The 23,210-nt window shown below is 34.5% G+C and overlaps 1 protein-coding gene across 16 annotated transcripts in view; it reads right to left on the bottom strand.

Moving 5' to 3' along the window:
* Window positions 1-23,210, bottom strand: part of CEP128 (centrosomal protein 128) — a 446,086-nt gene that overhangs the window by 331,830 nt on the left and 91,046 nt on the right. For all 16 annotated transcript variants that reach the window (XR_010130804.1, XR_010130805.1, XM_063698091.1 and 13 more), the window contains 4 exons: window positions 12,998-13,084; window positions 10,523-10,597; window positions 8,522-8,654; window positions 3,476-3,627 (listed from right to left, as the gene is read on the bottom strand). Coding sequence is in view for 14 of the 16 variants with exons in the window: in XM_063698091.1 (XP_063554161.1) it covers window positions 3,476-3,627; window positions 8,522-8,654; window positions 10,523-10,597; window positions 12,998-13,084 (447 nt within the window). In the remaining 2 variants the exon portion in view is untranslated. The remainder of the gene's footprint in view (window positions 1-3,475; window positions 3,628-8,521; window positions 8,655-10,522; window positions 10,598-12,997; window positions 13,085-23,210) is intronic.

A 23,210-nucleotide genomic window follows, 5' to 3' on the forward strand; every position in this document is an offset into this window, starting at 1 on the left:
GAGAACTTCTACTATAATTATGAACAAACAACCCTTAAGACATCATTATTCTCTGATTCTGTGTTCATTAAGCAATTTTTTGGTTACTAATTCTAAAGCCAGAAGATTAGGAGATTGGTGCCCTGCATAAGAGAATAATGTTTTCATATCTGTATAGGGCTCCCACAGGGTAAATCAGTGAAGTGGTACTCTTTTGTATATTAGGTTGGTACAAAAGTAATCTCAGCTTTTGCAATTACTTTTGCATTGACCCATACTTCTCTCTTCTGAGTTTCACTGTTAATATGAGCCAGTCTCCTGGGTCACACACAGAAAACTCAAGTTTCCAGATGTGAGGACAAGACCTTGAAACATGATGTCTCCACCAACGTAAGGGCACCAAAGTTCACTCTTTCTTGGTGACAGAGCAGCTGGCTTTTTCCTGAGTCTCTTTTTCTACTTTATTTTGGCCTGCTTTGCTTCTTTTTTTTTTTTTTTTTTTGAGATGGAGTCTCACTCTGTCGCCCATTCTGGAGTGCAGTGGTGCGATCTCAGCTCACTGCAACCTCCGCCCCCAGGTTCAAGCAATTCTCCTGCCTCAGCCTCCCAAGTAGCTAGGATTACAGGCACCTGCCACCACACCCAGCTAATTTTTGTATCTTTAGTAGAGATGTGGTTTCACCATGTTGGCCAGGCTGGTTTCGAACTCCTGACCTCAAGTGATCCACCTGCCTTGGCCTCCCAAAGTGCTGGGATTACAGGCGTGAGCCACTGTGCCTGGCCCCACTTTGAAATTTTTAACAAAACATACCCAGATTACTTCAAGAGAGTGTGAGAAAGGGGCCATAAGAATATTAGTGATATGGACAAAAGGATTATTCAGAAAGAAGAAGGATCACTGACAGCTGATATAATCCAATTCCACTTTTACATGGTGGAAAAAGTTTAGGATTTCCACAAAAAGAAAGAAAAGACATTCAAAGTTGTTCACAGAAACAGTGAACAACTGGCACAAAGGAAAAAATGATGGAGCTGAGTAGGGAAGTTTAAGAAAAAAGGAATTATTTGACAAGACCACATATGAGGTTCTGTAGGAGAGGTGTCAGAAAGTGAAGGTTAAAAAGAAACACATTAATGATTGAATAAATCATAAGAACTGTTAGTATATATATGTTCTTGGGCCTGACCAATGATCTCATTTTGTGCATCTTTTTTATTCATATTTGGTCTCTGAAAAGCAACTAAAGAAGATTAATCTCTCTTTTTTAATAGAATGTATAAGGCAACAGCTTCATACTACCCAATATTTTCTAAAAATAAAGCAGAGACTAAATTTCAAGAAAATTCTCAATTGTTAGAGGTTACAATTGAGTAATCTATGACCTAATATCTCACAAAGTCTGCACGAGACATCACTTTGTGAACAGCTTGGGAACAAAGATATTCAAATGGCCTCCAAAAGGTGCCATAAGAACATTAGTGATACAGACAATAAACTTGTTTTAACTTAATAGTTCTTTTACAATGAAAAATAAAGGAAAATCAGAAGTGTCACTAAATCAGAAACAGCTGCAAATTTAATTAACTATTTTATTGTTCAAAATAAGAAAATCAGAAAAAATAAAACTAATTACTGCTAATGTCTTACAGGGATAAACACTGTCTTTGTGATGTCCTTTGCAATGGCAACTGGAAAAAAAAAATTCATTCTCAAAAAGAAATTTATTCTTAGAAGCAAGACAAACTCAAAGACTTTCTGCATCAATTTTATTTTTATTTACTTATTTTTTAGAGACAGAGTCTTACTATGTTGCCTAGGCTGGAGTGCAGTGGCACAATCACAGCTCGCTGCAGCCTTGAACTCCTGGCTCAAGCAATCCTCTCACCTCATCCTCTTGAGTAGCCGAGACTACAGGCACAAGCCACTGCTCCCAGCCTGCATCAATTTTAGATCCACTGTGAGAAACAAGGCATCGGCTGCATTTGTATTCTTTGCTATGTTGCCAGCACCTAGAACAGTGGCTGGCATGTAACAGGCAGTCAATAATATTTGCTGTGTTGTAAAAACCTTTCCTCCAATTGTTTTTCACACCCAAACTCTATACAACCAAACCAAACTAACCCAAGAGGACTCAAATTCTTCCCCTAACCCATATGAAATTGTAAAATAACTACTAAGTTAGGACAAGGGGAAAGCCAGGAATCTTGAATAAAAGCATTATTAGGCTATTACAAATAAGTTTTTTAGTTCTCACATATTTGAGATTTTTTTCCAATGTATACCATGATGGCAAGTGAAAAGAAACAATGTGAAGGAAAGAAGGGAGGGAGGACCAACGTGTGGTTATGAACATAGAGCAAAGGGATTTTTCTACCTTTTAGATCTATCCAGCATACTTTCTTTTTAAATACGTGACTTCAGCAAAATAATCATATTTTAGCATTTTCATCAGCAGGATCAAGGGCTAAAATAATACCCATGAAGCAAACTTTAAAAGTTGTATAATTACCATTGCTCTGAGACAATTTCAAGTAAGTCTTTATTAAACATGTAGAGGGCTTTGTAAAGAGTATGTCAATATTTCATTATCTTTACAATCCGAATCTTGAACCAAATTTAAAAGACATTTTCTATTGATGTGCTGACAAGATGAAAGAGAAACACAGACAAGTAACATTAAATATTTCCTTTGGGTTATATAAAATTAGGTGCTTTTAACACTAATTTTCTACCTTTCATTTTAATTTTGGAAATACTTGAAATTAGAACACAACTTCACTTACAAAAACAGATACAGGGAGGATTGATACATATGTATTTCCAAATGTGTCATCCATGTTTAATCTAATTTGCATAATTGTAATTTCAATTAAACCATTTCCTTTTACGAGGTCCTTTCCTTTGATTTTTAATATATACTGATAATTACCTCATCTATGCTAGATAAAAGCAGGAAATGGTAGCTGCCTAGTTATACTCCATTCACGGTTACCATATCATCCATGATTGCTACACAACTCTAAATTAATGGAGGCATTGCAATTCCACCTCATGCAGAACAACTAGAGGTCTGAAAACCTTTATGGTTCCAAAGAAGAATTATTGGTAACACCTTTTCACTATGCATTCTGCCAGTTTCACCCGCAAAATAAATAATAATTCACTGTTCTCTCAAACAAAAAAGGTCCCTTCTGTCTGTAGAAAGGGTTCAATTGCTATTAGAACAAAAATATTTTCAAATTTAAAAATAGTAAAGGATTTCTCTGTAAAATAATAAAGGACAATCACCCAGGTTCCTGGCTTTGGGGTCCTGAATGAAAGAGAAATGAACCCATAGGAATTTCTACATATAAGTAAATCAGTCATTAATATAACTTTATATTATCAATGCTCACACTAGAGTTCATAACACATCTTTATATTAAAATTTCATTAAGCAATTCCATGAGATAAAATTAAAATATTTCGAATATGACTTAAAAAGAGCAAAGTCACCTCTACTTGTGATGCCAAATGTGCTTTCTCCTTGTCTTTTCTCTCCATGCACCGTTTCACTTCCTCTAACTCAGATGCCATTGCACTGAAGTTCAGCTGCACTCTCAAATCTGACATTTGCTTCTCCAGGTCCTGTTTTTCCCGCTCAACCCCTTAAAAGATAAAATGTAAGGCTCAAGGGTTGTTCTTTATTCACAGAAGAATGTACTTTCAAGTAGTACTGAGCCCTAATGTTTCAATATTCTAGCTATCATAATCCATTTATTGACACTGTTACTCAACAGACTTTGCCAGCCTGTTGTTTCAAGTTTTATAGCTTTCAAAAACATATATATTGCCATATCATCACATATCATTCCAGTTTGATACTAAAACTTAAAATGTTACCTGATTTCTACTGCAATTTATTTCAAGAAAATCATACACATTTTTAAATTTTCCTCACATCTCTACACTGTCTCCAAACAGTAAAAAAAAAAAAAAAAAAATACAAAAAGTTTTCAAATAAGCTACTTCATCTACAAAATATATTTTTGGAACATAAACAACAAATGATGCTATTAAATCTCTGATTGTGTATGACCAACCAATTTACTAATCCTTACTCATCTGGAGATTATTACCTGAAATTAATATATCATTTAACAATATAAATTGACTTAGTATTTAAATCAACATTAAATACTTGACCTATGCTACACAGGGGACTATAATACTTCTTCTAATATAAGGACAAATAACAAAACTTCATCCTCAATGAGCTGACATCCTGATGTGGTTTGGCTCTGCCCCACCCAAATCTCATCTTGAACTGTAGCTCCCATAATTCCCACATGTTGTGGGAGGGAACAAGTGGGAGGTAATTGAATCATGGGGGCAGCCCTTTCCATGCTGTTCTCATGATAGTGAATAAGTCCCATGAGATCTGATGGTTTTATAAAGGAGAGTTCCCCTACACAAGCTCTATTCCCTGCCACCATGTAAGACATGCCTTTGCTTTTCCTTTGCCTTCCATCATGATTGTGAGGCCTCCCCGGCCACATGGAACTGTGAGTCCATTAAACCTCTTTCCTTTATAAATTACCCAGTCTCAAGTACGTCTTTATTAGCAGTGTGAGAACAGAATAATACACATCCCAAGAATAGAGACAAAATATAAAGTACTCTATGGAGTCTAAAATGTCAACAATTGGAACATATACTGTCTGTCATTTTAAAACTACTGTCTTTCTAGTGGTTTCCTTTCCAGAAAAAAAAAAGAGGGAATGAAAGAAGAAAACACTAACAAATTAAATTTATACATCATTCATAAAATACATTCCAACTTCAGAATATTAGTGTTCAAAATTGTACATATTAGAATGGAAGACATATGGGCATTTCAATAGGATGATAAGAGCGCTGATAGATACATGTGGATTATACAGAAACAGTACAAACAGTAAAAGGGATTAGCTCTGTCTCAGTGAGGAACTAAAGTAGGAAGAACTGAGAACTAAGTCAGACTTAAAGAATGAATACAAAATTTCACCAAGCAAAGGAGAAGGAGTTGGGGTGTTTTTAGGGAAAGCACATACCATAAAGCATACAGGTACAAAACTGAATTTAACATTCAGGTAATTGCACACACAGCAGTTTCAAGTAGCTAATACATCTCATATGTTACAAGGGTGGGAGGAGGGAGTGTCAACAGAGTTTATGTGTTGCTAGGAAACTTAGAAGAATTTATCCTACAAACCAAGCATCAGCACACATTTTCTATAAAGGATCAGATAATAAATATCCTAGCAATATGATTTCTGTCATAACTACTCAATTCAACCACTGTATTGCAAAAGTAGCCTAGATATCGCATAAATGAATGGGAGTAGCTGTGTTCCAATAAAGTTTATTTACAAAAACAGGTGGCAGTCTGGATTTGGCCCATGAGCCCTACTTTCCCTACTTCTGATAGGTATCCAACCTGAAAATGTACATATTTATCTATTTGTAAATGTATTTATTTTATAAATATATGTATTTTATTTTATATATGTGTATATTTGTGTTCATATAACATGTCTCAATAATATGTATATATTGATACGTTTCTTGATATATACACATGGATGTAACATTAGAATGAATATATATTATATAAAATATGAAGGCATGTATGTATACATATATGTATACTTTATGAAACATATATATTTGATATGGAGATATATTTTGGTATGTTTACATATATATATATATACTAGTAAAGATAAATATACACACACATCTATACATACATACACATGTAGTATATGTAATGAACCATTTCCCAAAAAAGTTAAAATATTTAAAACAAAAAGTATAAAATATAAACAGCATTACAAACGCTCCATTTTGGAGAATGCTTGGTCAGTATAGGACAGTAGTTAAGATCTCAAGTTTGGGGAAAAAAAAAATTGGAGTCTGCTACTTCCCTCATGTGTGATCTTGGGCAAGTAACTCAACCTCTTTATTCTTGGGTCCTTTTTATAATCATTAATATAGAAATAAGAAATAAGAATAGTGCCCTTTAGTAGTAGAAAAGAAAATAGATTACAGAGAAGCCAGAATAGGTAAGACAAGAGAGTACTGCATGTCCTATACTGACCAAAGCATGCTTAAGCTGGGGCAGTGGGAATAAGAAAGAGAATGTTGCAAATTCAGGAGGTATCAGGATGTACAAATAGGCATGAGGTAGAAACTAATTATATGGAGGAGAGAATAAATAATTTCTATGTTCTTTGCATTTTAGGCTTCGATGTCTGGATGGAGGATGATGCCACACACTGAGACAGGAAAGAAAAACATGTTTAGAGGAGACGATGAATTCAGCTGTGTATCAACATGCATTCTGAGGAACAGCATATGGAGATATCCAATGAGCAACTCCATCTGGAGGGCCAATGGTTAGGAGAGCAAATAGAGCTAGATTTAGGAATTATCACCTCTAGGTGATAATTTTTAATCAATTCCCAGGCAGAAATACTAAGTAACAAAAGCCATAAATAGGATAGTAGGCAAAACCAACATTTAGAAGACAAACTGTGAACACAGCAAAAAGATTCAAATACAAAGAATGTAAATAAGACAGAAGAATTAGGAAAGGCAAGGGGCATAGAAGTCACAGGAAGAGTTTCAAGAAGGAAGAAGAAATAAGCAGGTAACACTAAAATAAGTAATGCAACGACATCCTTGGAATTGACAGAGGAGATTGCTAGCAAATCATGCAAAGTCAATTTTACAAATAGAGGTGGAACCCATTTTGCAGTGGGCAGTGGAAGAAATACCAGCTGAAAATGTGATAAGCATGATTTCTAATGTAGAACTGTCTTTAAATTATGTAAGTATTCTATAAAGATGAAAAACTCTACAATTGTTAAAAGGTTAAGAAGTCCATTATCACATATATAAAAAAACTTCCAAAATTTTTTTCATACCTGATAAGTAGCTAAGAAAAGCTCAATATTTTTAGTCCTCAAAGACTTACAACAGAAATAATTACATTTTATGAGGTATCAAAACATAACAAATGTGTTGGTCTTTGTTCCAACAATCCCTGCGTGCATCTTTATGAAGTTTGATGAAGAAGCTAACAGCTTAGGATTGTTTAAAAACAAGTGATATTCTGGGTCAAATGATACTTAAATTATATCACATGAAACTTAATGAAACTTAATGGCATACAAATAAAAATATGCTAAGGCTTGGATATAGTTTATTTGTCCTCACCAAATCTCATGGTGACATTTTATCCCCACTATGGCTGTTAGGAGATGGGGCCTACTGGGAGGTGTTTGGGTCACGTAGACAGGTCCCTCATGAACGGCTTGGTGTCCTTCTTGTAGCAGGAGTGAGTTCTTGCTCTCCTGAGGCTGGATTGGTTCTCAAGGGAACTGATTAGTTCAGACAAGAGTGGGTTGTCAGAACGCCAGGACATCCCTTGAATTTGGTCCCCCTTTACACATCCCCACTCCCCATTTGACCTCTTTTGCATTGTTTGGATGGAGCACAAAACTCCTCCCCAGAATTCCAGCAGATGCTAGAGCCATGCTTCTGGTACAGCCTACAGAACTGCGATCTAAATAAAGCTTTTTTCTTTGTAAACTATCCAGCCTCAGGTATTCCTTTAGTGTAACACAAAACAGACTAAGAAAATATATTAGAAGAGCTTTGTCGAAATTTGTCATCCATTGAAGATTTTCTGGCAATGTGGAAATTCTAGCTTAGGCAACATATGGAGGTGTATTTGGAAAGCCTGGGGCAATGTTTACCTTCCCTGAATTTAACAGTACATCCAACACTTATAAAAATTTCACCAATACTTTGAGCATTTGAGTAGGAAGCCTCATTATTGGGATAATACAGAAGCTGAGCAATGTGAACTCACCTAATAGAAACAATTATATAATCTCAATATTATCATTATTAAACCTGAACATACATCCAGTCATTAAATTCCATAATTTAAATTAACACCTCCTCTGAGAAGGTATCCTAATATTTTTCAAACACAAAGTATTCCTAATCCACATAAAAAGCCAGTGATACAGCTCATGACCACTCCTGAGTTGTGATTAATTTTTGTCACCAACTCCAGATGACAAAAAAGATAGGGTAGTGACTTTAATTTCTCTTATATTGAAAATTGAGATAAGAGAATGTGAAAGACAGAGCAACACTTACAATTTAAGTACAAAGACTGGTACACACTTACACATATGCACGTATATTTGGGCATGGGAATCGGAGGCTGGAAAAACTACTGCTTTTGCAGGCTGTTTCTAAGAGAAAGCCCCATGGTTAAGTAGGTCTAATAACCCAAATGGGTTTGAACCAAGCAGGGAAGATATTAAAATGGGATGATGCTGAATTATTATCAACTTATCAGAAACTTTTTAATAGATCAAGAAATAGTATGACATAAGCATCACAAAGGAATGCAATTCTGAGGATGAAAAGTATTTTCTAAGAAAAACCAAAAAGCCCCCACACAAATTATCACATTATTAGGTAAAAATCTACTTTTACCTCTCCTAAATCTCCAGTCCTCCCCTTGTTCATCCTGATAGCTTGACTGTTGCTTGGAAATCTGAGATACTTGATGCTGTAAACCCTGTCGATCACCTTCTGCTTTCGTAAGTTGTGTACGCAGTTCTTCTACCTAAACACATGGTCAAAAATCAAACATCGGTTTTCACAATCAGAGAAAGACCTACTTCAAATGGGCTATTGTAAACACAAGTTGAATCCAGGTTAATCTCCTTCCAAGCATAGTGGAACGGTTTCCTGCTCCATTTCCTCATTCCTCTCATCTCTTCCACAAAGAATAAATGAACGGTTTTTCCTTCTCTGTGTCCACTGAGGCAAAGAATGGAATGTGACTAGATTTTTTTTAATCATTTATTTTGTCCTCAGTCTACTCCATTACTATTAACCCAAATCAACTTCAATTAAGTATTATACTTCTTATATTTTTCAATTTTCACCCATTTGCTTTCATGTGAACATGGTCTATTGGTTGTTAAATTCAAGATAAATGATCATGATTTAGCATATTTTGATACTAAAATCATGCTCAAAATTAGTATGTAATAGATGCTGTTGAATAAACTCTAAACTCCTTGAAGTCAGAAACTGATTTGTTTATCTTTCTATCCTTAGACTGCCAAATTACCTAGCACATAGCAGGTACTTCCAAATGAACATTAAACAAGTTAACAGTGGCAAAAAGATTCAGCTAAAATCACAATGACAATCTAAACAAAGAAATCTCTTGCCTCCATAACTGAAACTGGAGATTATAAGTTAGAGTTCCAAACAAATCAGAATGGAATTAAATACAAATATAAACTTCCAAAAAGGAAAGTTTGAACTCTGACAAAATTAATTCCATGTGACCACTGGCTGCAGAACAAAGTCAGCGAATATTTTCAAAGGTTTTGTAAAACAGGTGCTATCTTGTATTTTCAGCACCAATTGTCAGAATGTAATACTCCTTCTGAACATCTATAATGCTTGACATCTTTGCCTACCCTTAGCATATTCTGAAGGTGTGTTATATAACATACACTTCAAAACCGAGAAAGTATAATTGCAGTTTGTATTAAACACAGACAGGCAGTTAGAAACCCATATGCCCTTATCCAATGTATGTATGTAAGATGGTTATTTAAAGTTACTGAACTTTAAACATCAGAAGCGCCAAACTCCCATTATGGGCTGATGGAATGCAAAATGTTATACTTTAAAATTAAGCCTTATCGGCCGGGCGTGGTGGCTCACACCTATAATCCCAGCACTTTGGGAGGCCGAGGTGGGGAATCACGAAGTCAGGAGACCGAGAACATCCTGGCCAACATGGTGAAACCCCATCTCTACTAAAAAAACAAAACATTAGCCAGGTGTGGTGGCGCATGCCTGTAATCCCAGCTACTGGGAGGCTGAGGCAGGAGAATCGCTTGAACCCGGGAGGCTGAGGTTTTGGTGAACCGAGATTGCGCCACTGCACTCCAGCCTGGCAACAGAGCGAGACTGCGTCCCAAAAAAAATAAAATAAAATTAGCCTTATCTTTGGTTTAAAAGGGTCAAGTAGTATCTTGAAAACATGAATTAAAGACAATGACGTTATTCAAAGTAACCTAAACATGCAAAGGTCTGTTGCATGTAGTTTACTTCTTCCTTTACTTCCCAGTGCCTCCTGGAATAAAATTAAGCTCCTGGAAAAATTTTATCTTATACATTCAGTCTTACTTTTACACTGCTCATGCTAAGAGAGATAAGTAGTAAGTTGTAGCAGCAATCAGCAAGATACACCATCACAGTGGGGAGTTTGGCTGGTGTTTGTACTAGCTTTCTCTGAATTTCCCTGAAAGAATTTTATCCTTTGCTTAGGTGTGCTAATATACATTCCTTAGGAAAACATTTTTTCTAGACCTAGTTTTTTTTTTCCTTTCACAAAGACATTTCAATAGAGCTACTCAATCCTCGATTTAATGTAAAAGTATATTATAATAACTTGCATAGACTTACCTGATGCAAAAGTGTTTCTCGGCTGCCTTCTGATTGATTCAATAACCTTCGAGATAGCTCCAATTCCTGTTCAAGCTAGAGTTTCAACAAAGGATAAAGAAAAATGTCCAATGGAGCAGAAGATAACTAAATTATTATGGGCACAGTTTAAAAGGACAAAAGTGGAAAAGTTTTCAGAAGACATTCACAGCTAATATAAAAGAATAAATATCTCACTATGAACATATATCAATACTTCCATTAAAATAATGTGAATCTTATAACATAAAGTGAACTAGACCAGGCCTCAGGAAGTCTGGGATCTAGTAAGTTTCATCTCAACTGTGAGCCAGTCCAAGTCTCTTCTCCTCTGGCCTCCATTCTATCATCTCTAAAATAAGTATTTTATATTAAACAGTCTCCAAGATCCCTTCCAGTTCTAAATCTCTTTAATCTAAATTCTAAGGCAATTTTTTTCTTTAAATTAGAATATACAGTGTCAAATTAACTAAAGTAGAATAAAAACTGCAGGGACCCAATAACTCAAAAGTTTCATCTAATTGGTGATTTCCTACATTCCTAATATTTCTAATATTTATAAGACATTCCTTAAATTTTTAAATGTCTAAATTCAGAATGAGACATTTAAAATTTCCTTAATGATACTGCCATTAGATAAATATCGATAAAAAATGTGACCAGTTCAGGAGATCAAGACCATCCTGGCTAACACGGTGAAACCCCATCTCTACTAAAAATACAAAAAAATTAGCCAGGCATGGTGGCAGACACCCGTAATCCCAGCTACTCGGGAGGCTGAGGCAGAAGAATGGCGTGAACCTGGGAGGCGGAGCTTGCAGTGAGCCAAAATCGCGCCACTGCACTCCAGCCTGGGCAACAGAGCGAGACTCCGTCTCAAAAAAATGTGACCAGTTAAGTGACTAAATATTCTACAAACTCCTAACATGCCTAGATGATTTCAAGTTGAAATATGTAATAGGATAGAACACAAGTTTCTTGACAATTTAGAGCTTATATGTGCTAGACTTGTTTGCATTCTGTAACAGTAAGATAGTTTTATAAAAATCATACATTTATATTAAGACGCTTGTAAGTGCTTAGATTTGTAATACTTATCCTAAATTATCATTTCAGTTGAACAACTGCTATCTGTATATTAATCATTTAATAACTGTACATGTGGTAGGTGTGCCTATGAAAGAACATGAGGGAGCCTTGTGGTGATGGAACAGTTCTGTATCCTGATGGTGGTACTGGTAACAAGAATCTATACAAGATAAAAATGGATTGAACTTCACACAAACACACACACACACACACAAATACAAATGAGTTATATATATAAAGCTGGTGAAATCTGTATAAACTAAGTAGATTGTACCAACACCAATTTCCTGGTTTTGATATTGAATGGCAATTATGCAAAATGTTACCATTGAGGCAAATTGGGTGCATGGGACCTCTCTGTGCATCTTCTTTTACAATATCCTATAAATCTATAATTATTTCAAAATATATCTTTAAATCCCAATATATAACTTTTTAAAAATTATACATGTGGCTCATAAAACAAATGTCATATTAAAAAAAGTAAAGTATAAGTGGGGATCACAGAATCCACATAAAATACTGTCCTGTTCTTCAGTCTCTATGGAGAAATAGAGTGAAGAAATCATACTTGAAGCAAAATGACTTTGAACTCAACCAAAGCCCATATTGATCATAATCCCTGTGTAATTTCAACATAGCAACTCCCAAAGGGCAAATTTGATGGCCTAACATACTTCGCTTACCCTAAAAGCAGCAGGGAAGCTGCCTTTACATGAGTTGGTGAAATAAAATAAAGGAGGCAATGGTAGGTAGAAAAAAGCAATACGGAGTAAAGAACAGGGCAAATTTTCACTTTATCATTCATTACTTTGAGCTCATCCTTAAATCTACTTACTTGCAAATTAAGGAAGAGTTGTTTGGCCTCTGAATTCCTTTCTAACTCTAAAGTGCTAAGCTCTACGTGTTCATAGAAATGAACACACAGTTCATAAACATGAACATATGTCAAAGATCATTGATATTTAATAGAAATAGAGAATGTTTTCAGAACTGGCTGCTTACTATATCTGTCCACTATAATGAAAATGCATATAACCAAAATATTCAGTCTCCAAATGACAGGTCTTTTCTAACCCTGCAACAAAGTCAAGTTCTTTCAATGTTTCCAACAAGAAAAAGTAAAGTTTAATTCACCTCTCAGAAAGGAGAATGGTCATAGATGACAAGGTAGCAAACAACTTGCTTATCTGTTTCCAAGAGCAAGTCCTAGCAAGTAGAAGAGCCGTTGAACCAATTGACTCCACATAGAAAGATAAAGAACTCACAATGTTCTAAATGATCCTGGGGACACTTTTCAAGGCACTCAACAAATACCATTGGCCCCAAACCACTTTATTCTTTGAAAGATAACTTTTAAAATCTTACTTGATTCTTCTCAGTTTCAGTTTGTCTTAACTTATTTTTTATTGCCCCCTCATGCTCATCTGCTTTAGCTTCTTGTTTCTTTAGTGCCTGGAATGAAAGAGGTGGAAAAAAAATTATCCCAAAATATGTACAAAACTGAAAGTCACTACTAGAATTTATTGTGTATTAGGGCTGAAGAAGACATGGATATGAGTTACACAAAATCTATAAATTACAGTCTGCTCATAAGAACACTTCAGTGAGGATAAAATATAAACAATTCCTGATCATCCTAATTAATATTCACTTTGTTTCCTTTTTTTCCCCATCTTTCGGAATTTTACTACATTATTTAGAGGGCCTAGATAGCCAACAGTTTTCTTGGAAACAAATATTCTTTTCTACAGATTCCCCTCTTTAATAAAATGAGGAAAAAGAAAGTTAAGAAAATACACATTTCAAAAGTTAACTATAAAAGTGTTTGCTTTGGTTTGTTTCTATGTTAGAACAAAATTAAACTTAAAGGGGAAAATTATACTTGGAACTGTCTTTCATAATATCTGAAACGCATTCCATTTGTTTAAAAAATATTTTTAACAATTTTAGTGTTTAGACTTAGCAAGGTGTATGTGTAAAGTCCATACAGCTTGTGAAAAGCCAACTGCCAGAAGCTTTTTCCAACAAGATCAACAGAAAAACAATTTTTAGGCAAACAGCAAAATATGTTAAAAACTGCTTTGATGCAAGTATACTCAATCAATTTCAGCTCCCTCTGCCATAATTCCTACTCTCAAATAGAAATTGAGTAAAGAGGCAGAGAGGCATCAACAAAATGAAAAATAATTTTGATTTGAGAATAACAATATTATCATACTTTTATAGTGTTTAGTATGTCCAGGCATTCTTCTTCTTACATATAATAAATAAATATATTACATATATTCAAAATATACATTTACTCCTCATGATGATTCTATGAATTATTATTATTCCAAGCCCATTTTATTAAAGGGGAAATTGGAGCACAAGGAGTTGGATCATTTGCCTAACGTCACTCACCTACTTAGTGACAGAGACAGGATACAGATTCTGGCTGCCTGCCTCTTAACAACTGAGGGCACTGCTTCTTCATATTGAAATAATAATACCAAACTTATAGGGTAGTGGTGAAAACTAAATGGTTTGATATCTGTAGAGCACATAAAGCAATGTCTGGCTCCTAGCAAATGTGCAATAAAATGCAACTATTGTTATTGGTAATAATAGCCTGGGTAACAGAGTGAGACCCTCAAAAAAATGAAATAAAAAAATCCAAATTTCTATGTTTAAGTTGGTTGAATAAAAGAAACTCTAATTCTCTTGGATACTTAGAAATTTGCTAAAATAATATTGTGCTACTCCTTTCTTCCTTACTTTCCCCTTAGAACATCTGATAAGTTGTTTATAATATTGATTTTCCAAAATAATGTACTTTTCTATTATAGCTCTACTTGCTGCCTAAAACTTTATTTAAGTCTCCTTTTTTCAATTTCTCCTTTTACTCTAAGTATATGTAAGTCTTAAAAAATTTTTATCAATGATAACTTAAATTATATTGTTTTCAATAAGAAGTAAAAGTGAGATACTAAGGAACAATCCAAGGCAAATTACTACATTTCCACTATATCATCTAGAAATGCCATTAAGGTTGAACACTAGCTCTGCTTTCTACATACCATGAGTCAGTCAACAAGTAAACACAAATGCAATATTCTAGCCTAGAATATTGAACCAGTTTTTCTACATTATCTAGTTTAAAATGAAAGACAAAGAAGGAAAATCTAACACTTAAGACCCATTAAATATATCAATGATGCACCTGTAAACACTGAAAACACAGATAATACTCAAAGAGAGATATTTTTAAATCAACCAAATCAAAATTACAAGCCATTTCTTCAAACCTTAATAATAAACGTAAACTAATTTACTACCTTTTTTTAAGGGTGTAAGCCTGCACTGGATTTCTTTTCCATTTGACTTAAGTCAAGCAACTTAGACTTATATTAAAATGGACCCAGTAAAAGCAGTTATAAAAGAAGAAAAAAAATCACATGCCAATGAATTTCAATAATTACGTTATTTTGTCCTTTAAAGCTTGTTTGTCTCCTAAGAGCAGTTTAGCTAAAAACTATCATGTGCCCTGCTCCAGGATTTAGACTGTCTTTTACACGTTTAAGATCACAGCAACAACAATGAGCCTTAATAGAGGGTCCCCGGGGCACATTTAAATCTTTAATAACAACAATTTTTCTTCTTTCCCTTAAGTGTGTCATATCGTATATTGTACTACTGCATTTCCTTAGAGGTAGGTGATTCTAAACTCTCATAGTTACATATAATAAAAAAAAAAGGTAGCTTTTCCTTTCAGAGAGTAGTAAAAAGGGGAAAAGAAAAATGTTTGTAGACCTCTCACTTAACCATAAAAATCTCTACAACATCGACAACAAGCATGTTTATCAAGAGGCTCTAACAGATAACACACTCCAAGATGTAGATCAAATAGGGAATTAAAGGCCCTTTGTCTGCTTTAAATGGACCAGCAAGCTTGGTTAAGAATGATGGCATGGGAATGAAATAAAAATTACATGTTAATTCCCACACAGGCCAATGAAATTTCCAGAGAAAAATTATAAACATAACCTATCCCAAGTTCTCCTAATCATTCAGCAGTGCTACAATTGCACGCCTTTGGTCACAAGGGCAAGAACATGTAGATCATTCACTGATAAACTAACAACACTATAGAAAAACAAGTCTGTGCTCATATTAAACAGTCAGCATCATTTACTTGAAGGTACAAACTATCAAATCAGATTTTTTTTCCAGTAACAATAAAGAATGAAAAAGTTATATCACTGAAAACTAGAAAATCATTGGTCTTACTATATTTTGTAATTAAATTCTTCACATGGGTAGAAAATAAAAGCCAGTGAAAAAATATTTTAAGCTTAACAGAATATAATGTGATTCCAATCCAAATTAGACCACACGAGCTATAAATTGAAGTTACAAGTTGTTTATATTTATGTATATTAAAAATTTGAGGTAGCTTTAGGGACATTTTCAATCAAGCAAAAACTCAATATTAAGTACTGAGTATGTATAAAACACTATCATGGAAACTTTATTTAATTAAAATTTTTTTAAGATGGAAATCTGATGTCTATCTCTAAAATTCTTTTTGGACGCTTAAACACAGCTCCAAAGCCATCAAACATCAATAAAATAATACATATTTTTAAAAGGACTCTATATGCATAATACAGCAGTATTTTATTGCTCAGAACATGTACTACTCATTTATATTAACACATACTTTTTTTGTCATGTTCTTTGAATTTCTAAATTATGCTTTTTCTCAAATCAAATTAGAGATTCCTCCCCCATGAGAACTAGCTAAAGTAATGGAAAATTTTAGCCTTTAAGTTCATCCAGTTGAGGATTATCTGTGCCAACAAAAACCAAAACAAAAAAAAATTAAGTTTCTTTTCAAGGCAAAAAAAACAAAACAACGCATTCACATTCTAAATCCCTGAACCAATATCTAATTTAAAAATAGCTAGGTAGGTATTACTTAAATTGTTCAAAGAAATTTATTTTTCAGTCATGACCAAGGAAAGGAAATTCTATACCAACAACTACAACTTAAAAAATAAAAAATAAAACAAACCACACACACCACACACTTTGGTAGGTGAAAAGTAGAAATGCTTGATAAAAGTCCAAAAGGAATTCAATATTGATACTATTATGATACCATACATACTTGAGGGATATCAAAGTAAGGGAGAAATTCAAAAAACTTGGTACGAATTGAAGTGTGTGTATTTTCCCGATGGAAATGGTAAACACATAAAAGTCAAGTCACAAAATACAACAATTCCTCTTTTTCAAAAGGTAATATCCAACATCACGTAGTTAAGTAGCATTGTTCATATGTTAAATACTATTTCTAATAGTAACAGTAATCCTTAATAACATTCCTTAAAGATATCTATGGTATTTAAATATAAAGCTCAAGGTTTTATTTTAAAATTGGCCTAGATGTGTTTTTTGTTTTTTTCATTTTTCTCTTCTTATAAGATGTTTATTATTTCAAGAATCCCAAGAATCCACAAGGGCTCTTATAGGAATTATCTTGGTGGAAGAGATGGATGCTTTTTCTGACCTATTTTCTCCAATGAACAAACAAACTTCTTGGTTCCACTATGCCCATACCTATGGAATCCACCACTGTTTAGGGCATCCAGTGCCAATGAACCCAAACAAGGTCATGAGTTTAATCACCAATTCCCTTTGCTCTGTTTCGTGGACACAATCTTTACCCTAAACCTAGCCAAGGGCCTCACAGAAAGCTAATTAGACCAGAGACTATGAATGAACCAGCAAAAATTCAATACCATGACTACAAAAATAACTCAAAGGTAAACCCCTGTTGACAAGTGTCAGGATTTCATTCTTCAAATGTTATAAATTTGCCAATCTGCAAAACAAAACCTTAATTACTTCATAAAAAAGCCAGTATGCTAAAAAGACATACAAGTCTTTTAACTTGTTTAATTCAAAAGCAACAATGGTAATGAGTATTATTCCCTAACATGCCATTGCTTTTACTGGAACAGATTATATTTTTATGCAATCTTTTACTTAATAAAATCTTGCAAGTAAAGTTAAATGCGAGCCCAACAAGTGCACTTTCCAGGATTTCCTTCAAAATCAAAAAACAAATGCTCCTAGCAGAAGGTCTGTTTTTATCCGAGTAGTTTCCTCTCAAAAAGAGATGCATAGTTTTATTAGAAATCCAGAGTAATATAATACTTCATTTGACTTTCTAAATGCAGGACCACTGAGTTAGGATTGTTGACAAATAGAAGATCATAGATAATTATGGAAATTTAATTTAGAATTTCTCAAGTTGTATATCTTTGAACAGAAAGCTCTGTAAATATACAACATCTTCCAGTGTCCAGAGTTAAAGGATGTTATTTTATGCCTTTGGGTTTAGAAGGTTTTTTTTTGTTTTTCACTATTTTCTAATAAAAATAAAACAGTACTAAGCCAATGAATAAGTCTATCTGTAGCAAAACGGTTTTTGTTTGTACAATATTACTATGCACTCAGTAGTTGCCCAATAAATATTAATTGATAATGATGGAAATGGGCTTTATAAACAGATGGCCCAGCATAAATTCACTGAAAACATAGATAGAAACATTCCACTCTTCAAGAAAAGCATAACATAGAAATTGACCAAGTCCTGCACACAGAAAATCTCAGTCTATTGTCAGGCAGCTGTTCAGTCAACAGGGGCAGCAGACATTTTTCATCATCGTCATAGCATTAACAGCATTCAATGTCTATTTGCATACGGTGCTGCACAAAGTGACTCACACAGATTCATGCTAGCCTTATTTGTTATAATTTACAATGACAATATTGGCAAGAACATATAAGTACACATAGCAAAGTAAAAGTGATTAAGCATAATTTGAGATCTAGTAATAGTTGGCATGAACATAAAATATGTGTCAGGCTTAAACACAACTCACAGTAGCAATCAGAGTATTTATTTAACATATAAACTTCTACTATTCCCCAATAGAATTACAGATGCTTTACAAGAACGCTTACACATATGCTGAAAGATTAAGTAGAATAAAGAAAGAAGTCAGAGTCCCTAAAAGAATAAGTAATGACTCTTCAAGAACCTAGAAAGTGAATATAATCTCAGTAGTTACCAGTGGGGAAAGAAGAGATAAAAGAAGAACAAAAAAGTCATATGGGCACTAGCTCACGGTTAGTAGGATAGTAGGATCAAGGAAGCTATAAGCAAATTGATCAACCCAGGAAGGCACCCTGAAAAGCACACACTTTACAAAAATACTTAAATAAGAAAGTGTAAGATAACATACATGGTAGAATTTTGGAGAAAGACAGTTAAAATGAGGAACTGAATGGAGCAGAAAGTACATTGCAAGCATTTAATAATTAATAGCCTTTAGTATTATTTTCTTAATAAAGTAAAAAGCTTCAGAAGACATGACATAAATGTTAATTATATAGAAATCAGATTACAAGAATTTCATGACAGCTTACATTTATACATCATCTCGTAAAACTGCACCCTTCAATGAATCCAAAAGCTAACAGCTGGCATGCTACTACTTCTGTGATGTAGAATACATTTCTAAACTTTCAACTTTTGTTTTATCACTATTCAATACTAGGCCACTGAAATATATTATCAAACTGGAATATTCTTTAATCCATCCAACTATTTTCCAATACCAGAAAGATAATACAGCTTGTAGAGACTGTCTACAATATCTAAGCAGCTAGCTCTGTAAATGGAAATTCAAGTATCAAGTACAAGGTTGAAAGAGACACCCTCCAAGGTCTCTTCAGAATTCTCTGCTATAGAAGCTTTGGGGGAAAAAATATCTTTCACTGAAAAAAATATCAAAAGTGTTTTAGTGTCATCTGTAAGAGGCTGAATAAGAGGGCAAGGAGGGAAATCAAGAAAAAGACTAAAGAAGGTGACTGAAAAGCATGATGTATCTCAGACCTGCATGTTTCAAGCTGTGCCAAATAGTGTTCAAATGCCTTTGAAAACTAAATCCTATAATAGTCAATCATTCTTCACCATCCATTTTCTTTTTATCAGCATGTTGACATTAATGGTTCTCTCACAGTCTTATAGAGAACAATGTTTATTTCATCTTTGCAAAGAAAAAATTTGTTATTTGTTACCACAAGTAACAAATATAAAGAAGAAAATAGTATGGTGTATGATGATAGGATAAAGAGCAATGGTATGGATAAAAATGATAGTAGGTCAAAATTTATATAAGTGTTTCAGCCATTGACTGGTAAAGTGCTTGACATGTCAACAACAAGCAGTGGGGCAGAATCACATTCATGAAGAATTTCCTAAAATAATGTGAAAATACAGTCTTAGCAAAAATGCCACCTCTCTCACCCAAACTTCCCCCAAGCGGCCATAAAGAGGTAATTATTTCCCCTCTGAGATATGCTGTAGACTACACAAATGTGGAATAATGCCCTTACTGCATTGCAAAGATAGTTAACATCTCTATTTCCTCAACTAAACTAGGGGTCCCTAAAAGGTGAGATAGTATTTTAGGTATCTTTAAATCCCTAGTCCCCAGCACAGTACCTGAATTATATTAGGTACATGATAGTATTGGCCAAATGAATATTTTACTGAATGAATAGTTACTATACAGTATGCAATATTTATTCGTTCATTCCTTCAAGAAACACTTACTGGGCCCCTACTCTATGCCAAGCACTGGTCTTGGTACTGGGGATGCAGCAACAAGCAAAGCAGGTAAGTCCCTGCCTTCATAAAGCCTGCATTCTGCTCAAGGGGACAGACGGTTGACAAATAATGAAAGTGTTAAGAAAACATACAACAGTGCAAGGGGCTCAGGAGTGAAGGAGTGTTTTATCTATGATAGTCAATAAGGGCTTTCTGAAGTAGAGTTCTGAACATGAGGGCACAAACCGTACAACTGTTTCAGAGCTGAAAATTCCTAGCTGTGGGAACAGAAAGTGCAAATGCCCAGGAGCAGGAGGTACCTGGTATATCCATGGAAAGGCAAGACGGCCAGGATGGTTGGCCTAGAGTTGGCAAGAAGAACAACAACAGAAAATTAGGGGTTGGGCATGGTGGCTCGTGCCTTTAATCCCAGCACTTTGGGAGGCCAAGGTGGGAGGATCACTTGAGGCCAGGAGTTTGAGACCAGCCTGGTCAACATGATGAAACTCCATCTCTACTTAAATTACAAAAAATTAGCTGGGTGTCTTGGCACATGCCTGTAATTCCAACTATTCAGGAGGCTGAGGCAGAGAATCACTTGAACCTGGGAGTCAGAGGCTGCAGTGAGCCAAGATTGTGCCACTGCACTCCAGCCTGGGAGACAGAGTAAGACTACATTTCAAAAAAAAAAAAGAAGAAGAAAGAAAAGAAAGAAAGAAAGAAAATTAGGGTGAGAGGAATTCAGAAACCAGATCAGAGGGGCTCTGTTGTCTATAAATAAACCATTGATTAGCCGGACGTGGTGGGACATGCCTGTAATCCCAGATACTCGGGAGGCTGAGGCATAAGAATCACTTGAACCCAGGAGGTGGTGGCTGCAGTGAACCAACATCATGCCACTGCACTCTAGCCTGGGCAACAGAGTGAGACTATCTCAAAAAAAAGAAAAGAAACCATTGAAGGGTCTTGAAGAAAGATGTGACATTATCTGATTCTGTAAAAGACCACAAGGAGGTAAGAATGGAAGCAAGGAGGCTACAGCAATAGCCCCAGCAAAAGAGGAGATGTAGTGATAGGAAATGAACAGTTTCCAATTTAAAAAAATATTTTTTAAATAGAGCTGACAAAATTTAATGATAGACTTGGTGTAAAGAACAGGAGAAAAGGAGAGGCAAGGACATAAAGGAAACATATAAAGGTTTTAAAATATAAAACAAATTATTTTATCAAGATGGTTATCTATCTGTTTAAGAAGAAACATTATAAGCTACTTATTTCAATGAACCACACAAAAAGGGTAAGATTTTGCACCTTCCAAACAAGTTCACAGGTCAGGAGGAGAAAGAACTGGAAACTGGGAGCTCCAGAGACCCAAGTTCGCCCACACTTTGTGGCTTTGAATCACAGCATCACTGTAACTTGATTCCCCATCCAAGACTAACACTGGCGAGGAAAGCTTCAGGATCTCATTCTCAGATAATAAACATAAAACTGTAACTTTTTTCTCACAACCATACAAAATCCATTAAACGATGAAATAATGAGGTTATAGTTCTAAATACTATCCTAATACTTGACCACAGTATGGACAAAGATATATATAAGAAATAACAGCTTTTCATTTTTTGAGCAATAAATAATTAATACCACAACTTTAATATTTTTTAAAAAGGGATTTGGGGTACTTAATAGAAATACAAATTAACTAGAAATACAATGAGTCATGAGAGCTATAAAAAATGCTTTTCCAACAACTAAAGAAAAAATAGGCAAAGGATAATCTAACTGTTGGATAAACTATCCAACAGAACACCAATAGGAAATAAATATAACTGGGTAGATGGACAACAGTGTACAAAAGGAAATCACCACCAAAAAGAAGAAAATAACAATTAGGAGAAAGAGGTTTAGGTCTATATAAGATGAATATTTAGAGAAAGTATCTTTGGGAAAATTCTGCATGCACAGCTTCGAAATATTAAAAGTGGAAAAGGGAATGGGAATATATGATTCCCGCGAAAAAAAAATGCTCATATCAAATTATAATCTGTTTTACTAGATATAAATAGTTTCTTCCATAGAGGGAGGGAGGGAAGGAGGAAGGAAGAAGGGAAAAACCTGTAATCCTGAAGAGGAAGCATGAAACTATAATACAAAGGCACAGAAATGACAGTTTTCATGATAAATACAGCAGGTGTCTTCATATAAAATACACACTGTGTCATACTTTTTAACAGTAGAGGGTAACACCATTTCAAATTTAAATTTGTAATAACAGTTAATTAGATTTTTTTCATTTGTGAGGCTAGTGCCAAGTACACTTTCAGAAAGTCCTAAGAGCTGAGAGTGTACACACTATAAATAATTGTTTTTCAATAAACTTGGCCAACTTTAATAAACAGTGTCTACTACTTCACAATTAATGGTTCAATACTGACGACTAGTGGTCAAAACTTGTAGTAATTCCCTATCAAGTATTCTATGACCTTTATCAATTTATTTAAAACATTTAATGCAAATTATGTGAAAATCTAAATTAAAAGATCTTGCCCTCACAAACATTCAGAAAAACACAAAGAAAAGGAATTGTATCTACAAAGTCTCTTTAAAAATTCTTTCTGTCCATTATTTGCAGTATCTCAAAACAAAAGTCAATCAGCATTTGCTGTCAGCTCACAAAGGAAACAGTTCCATGAAATGTCACTTTATTCACGCTCACACAGCTATGTTAACATTCTTCATAAATCCATAATTAATATTTCAAAGAGGTCTACATTTAGAATGCATGTATCTGGGCATCTCCATTCTAAATTTCTTTTTCAAACTTTGTTAAACACAAAGATATCAAAAATCCAGCTGTCTTTATTAAGTTGTCAGTATAGTTTGAAAACCAGCAACCCACTATAAGAA

The sequence above is a fragment of the Gorilla gorilla genome, chromosome 15, assembly GCF_029281585.2.
Source record: "Gorilla gorilla gorilla isolate KB3781 chromosome 15, NHGRI_mGorGor1-v2.1_pri, whole genome shotgun sequence".
Lineage (NCBI taxonomy): Eukaryota > Metazoa > Chordata > Mammalia > Primates > Hominidae > Gorilla > Gorilla gorilla.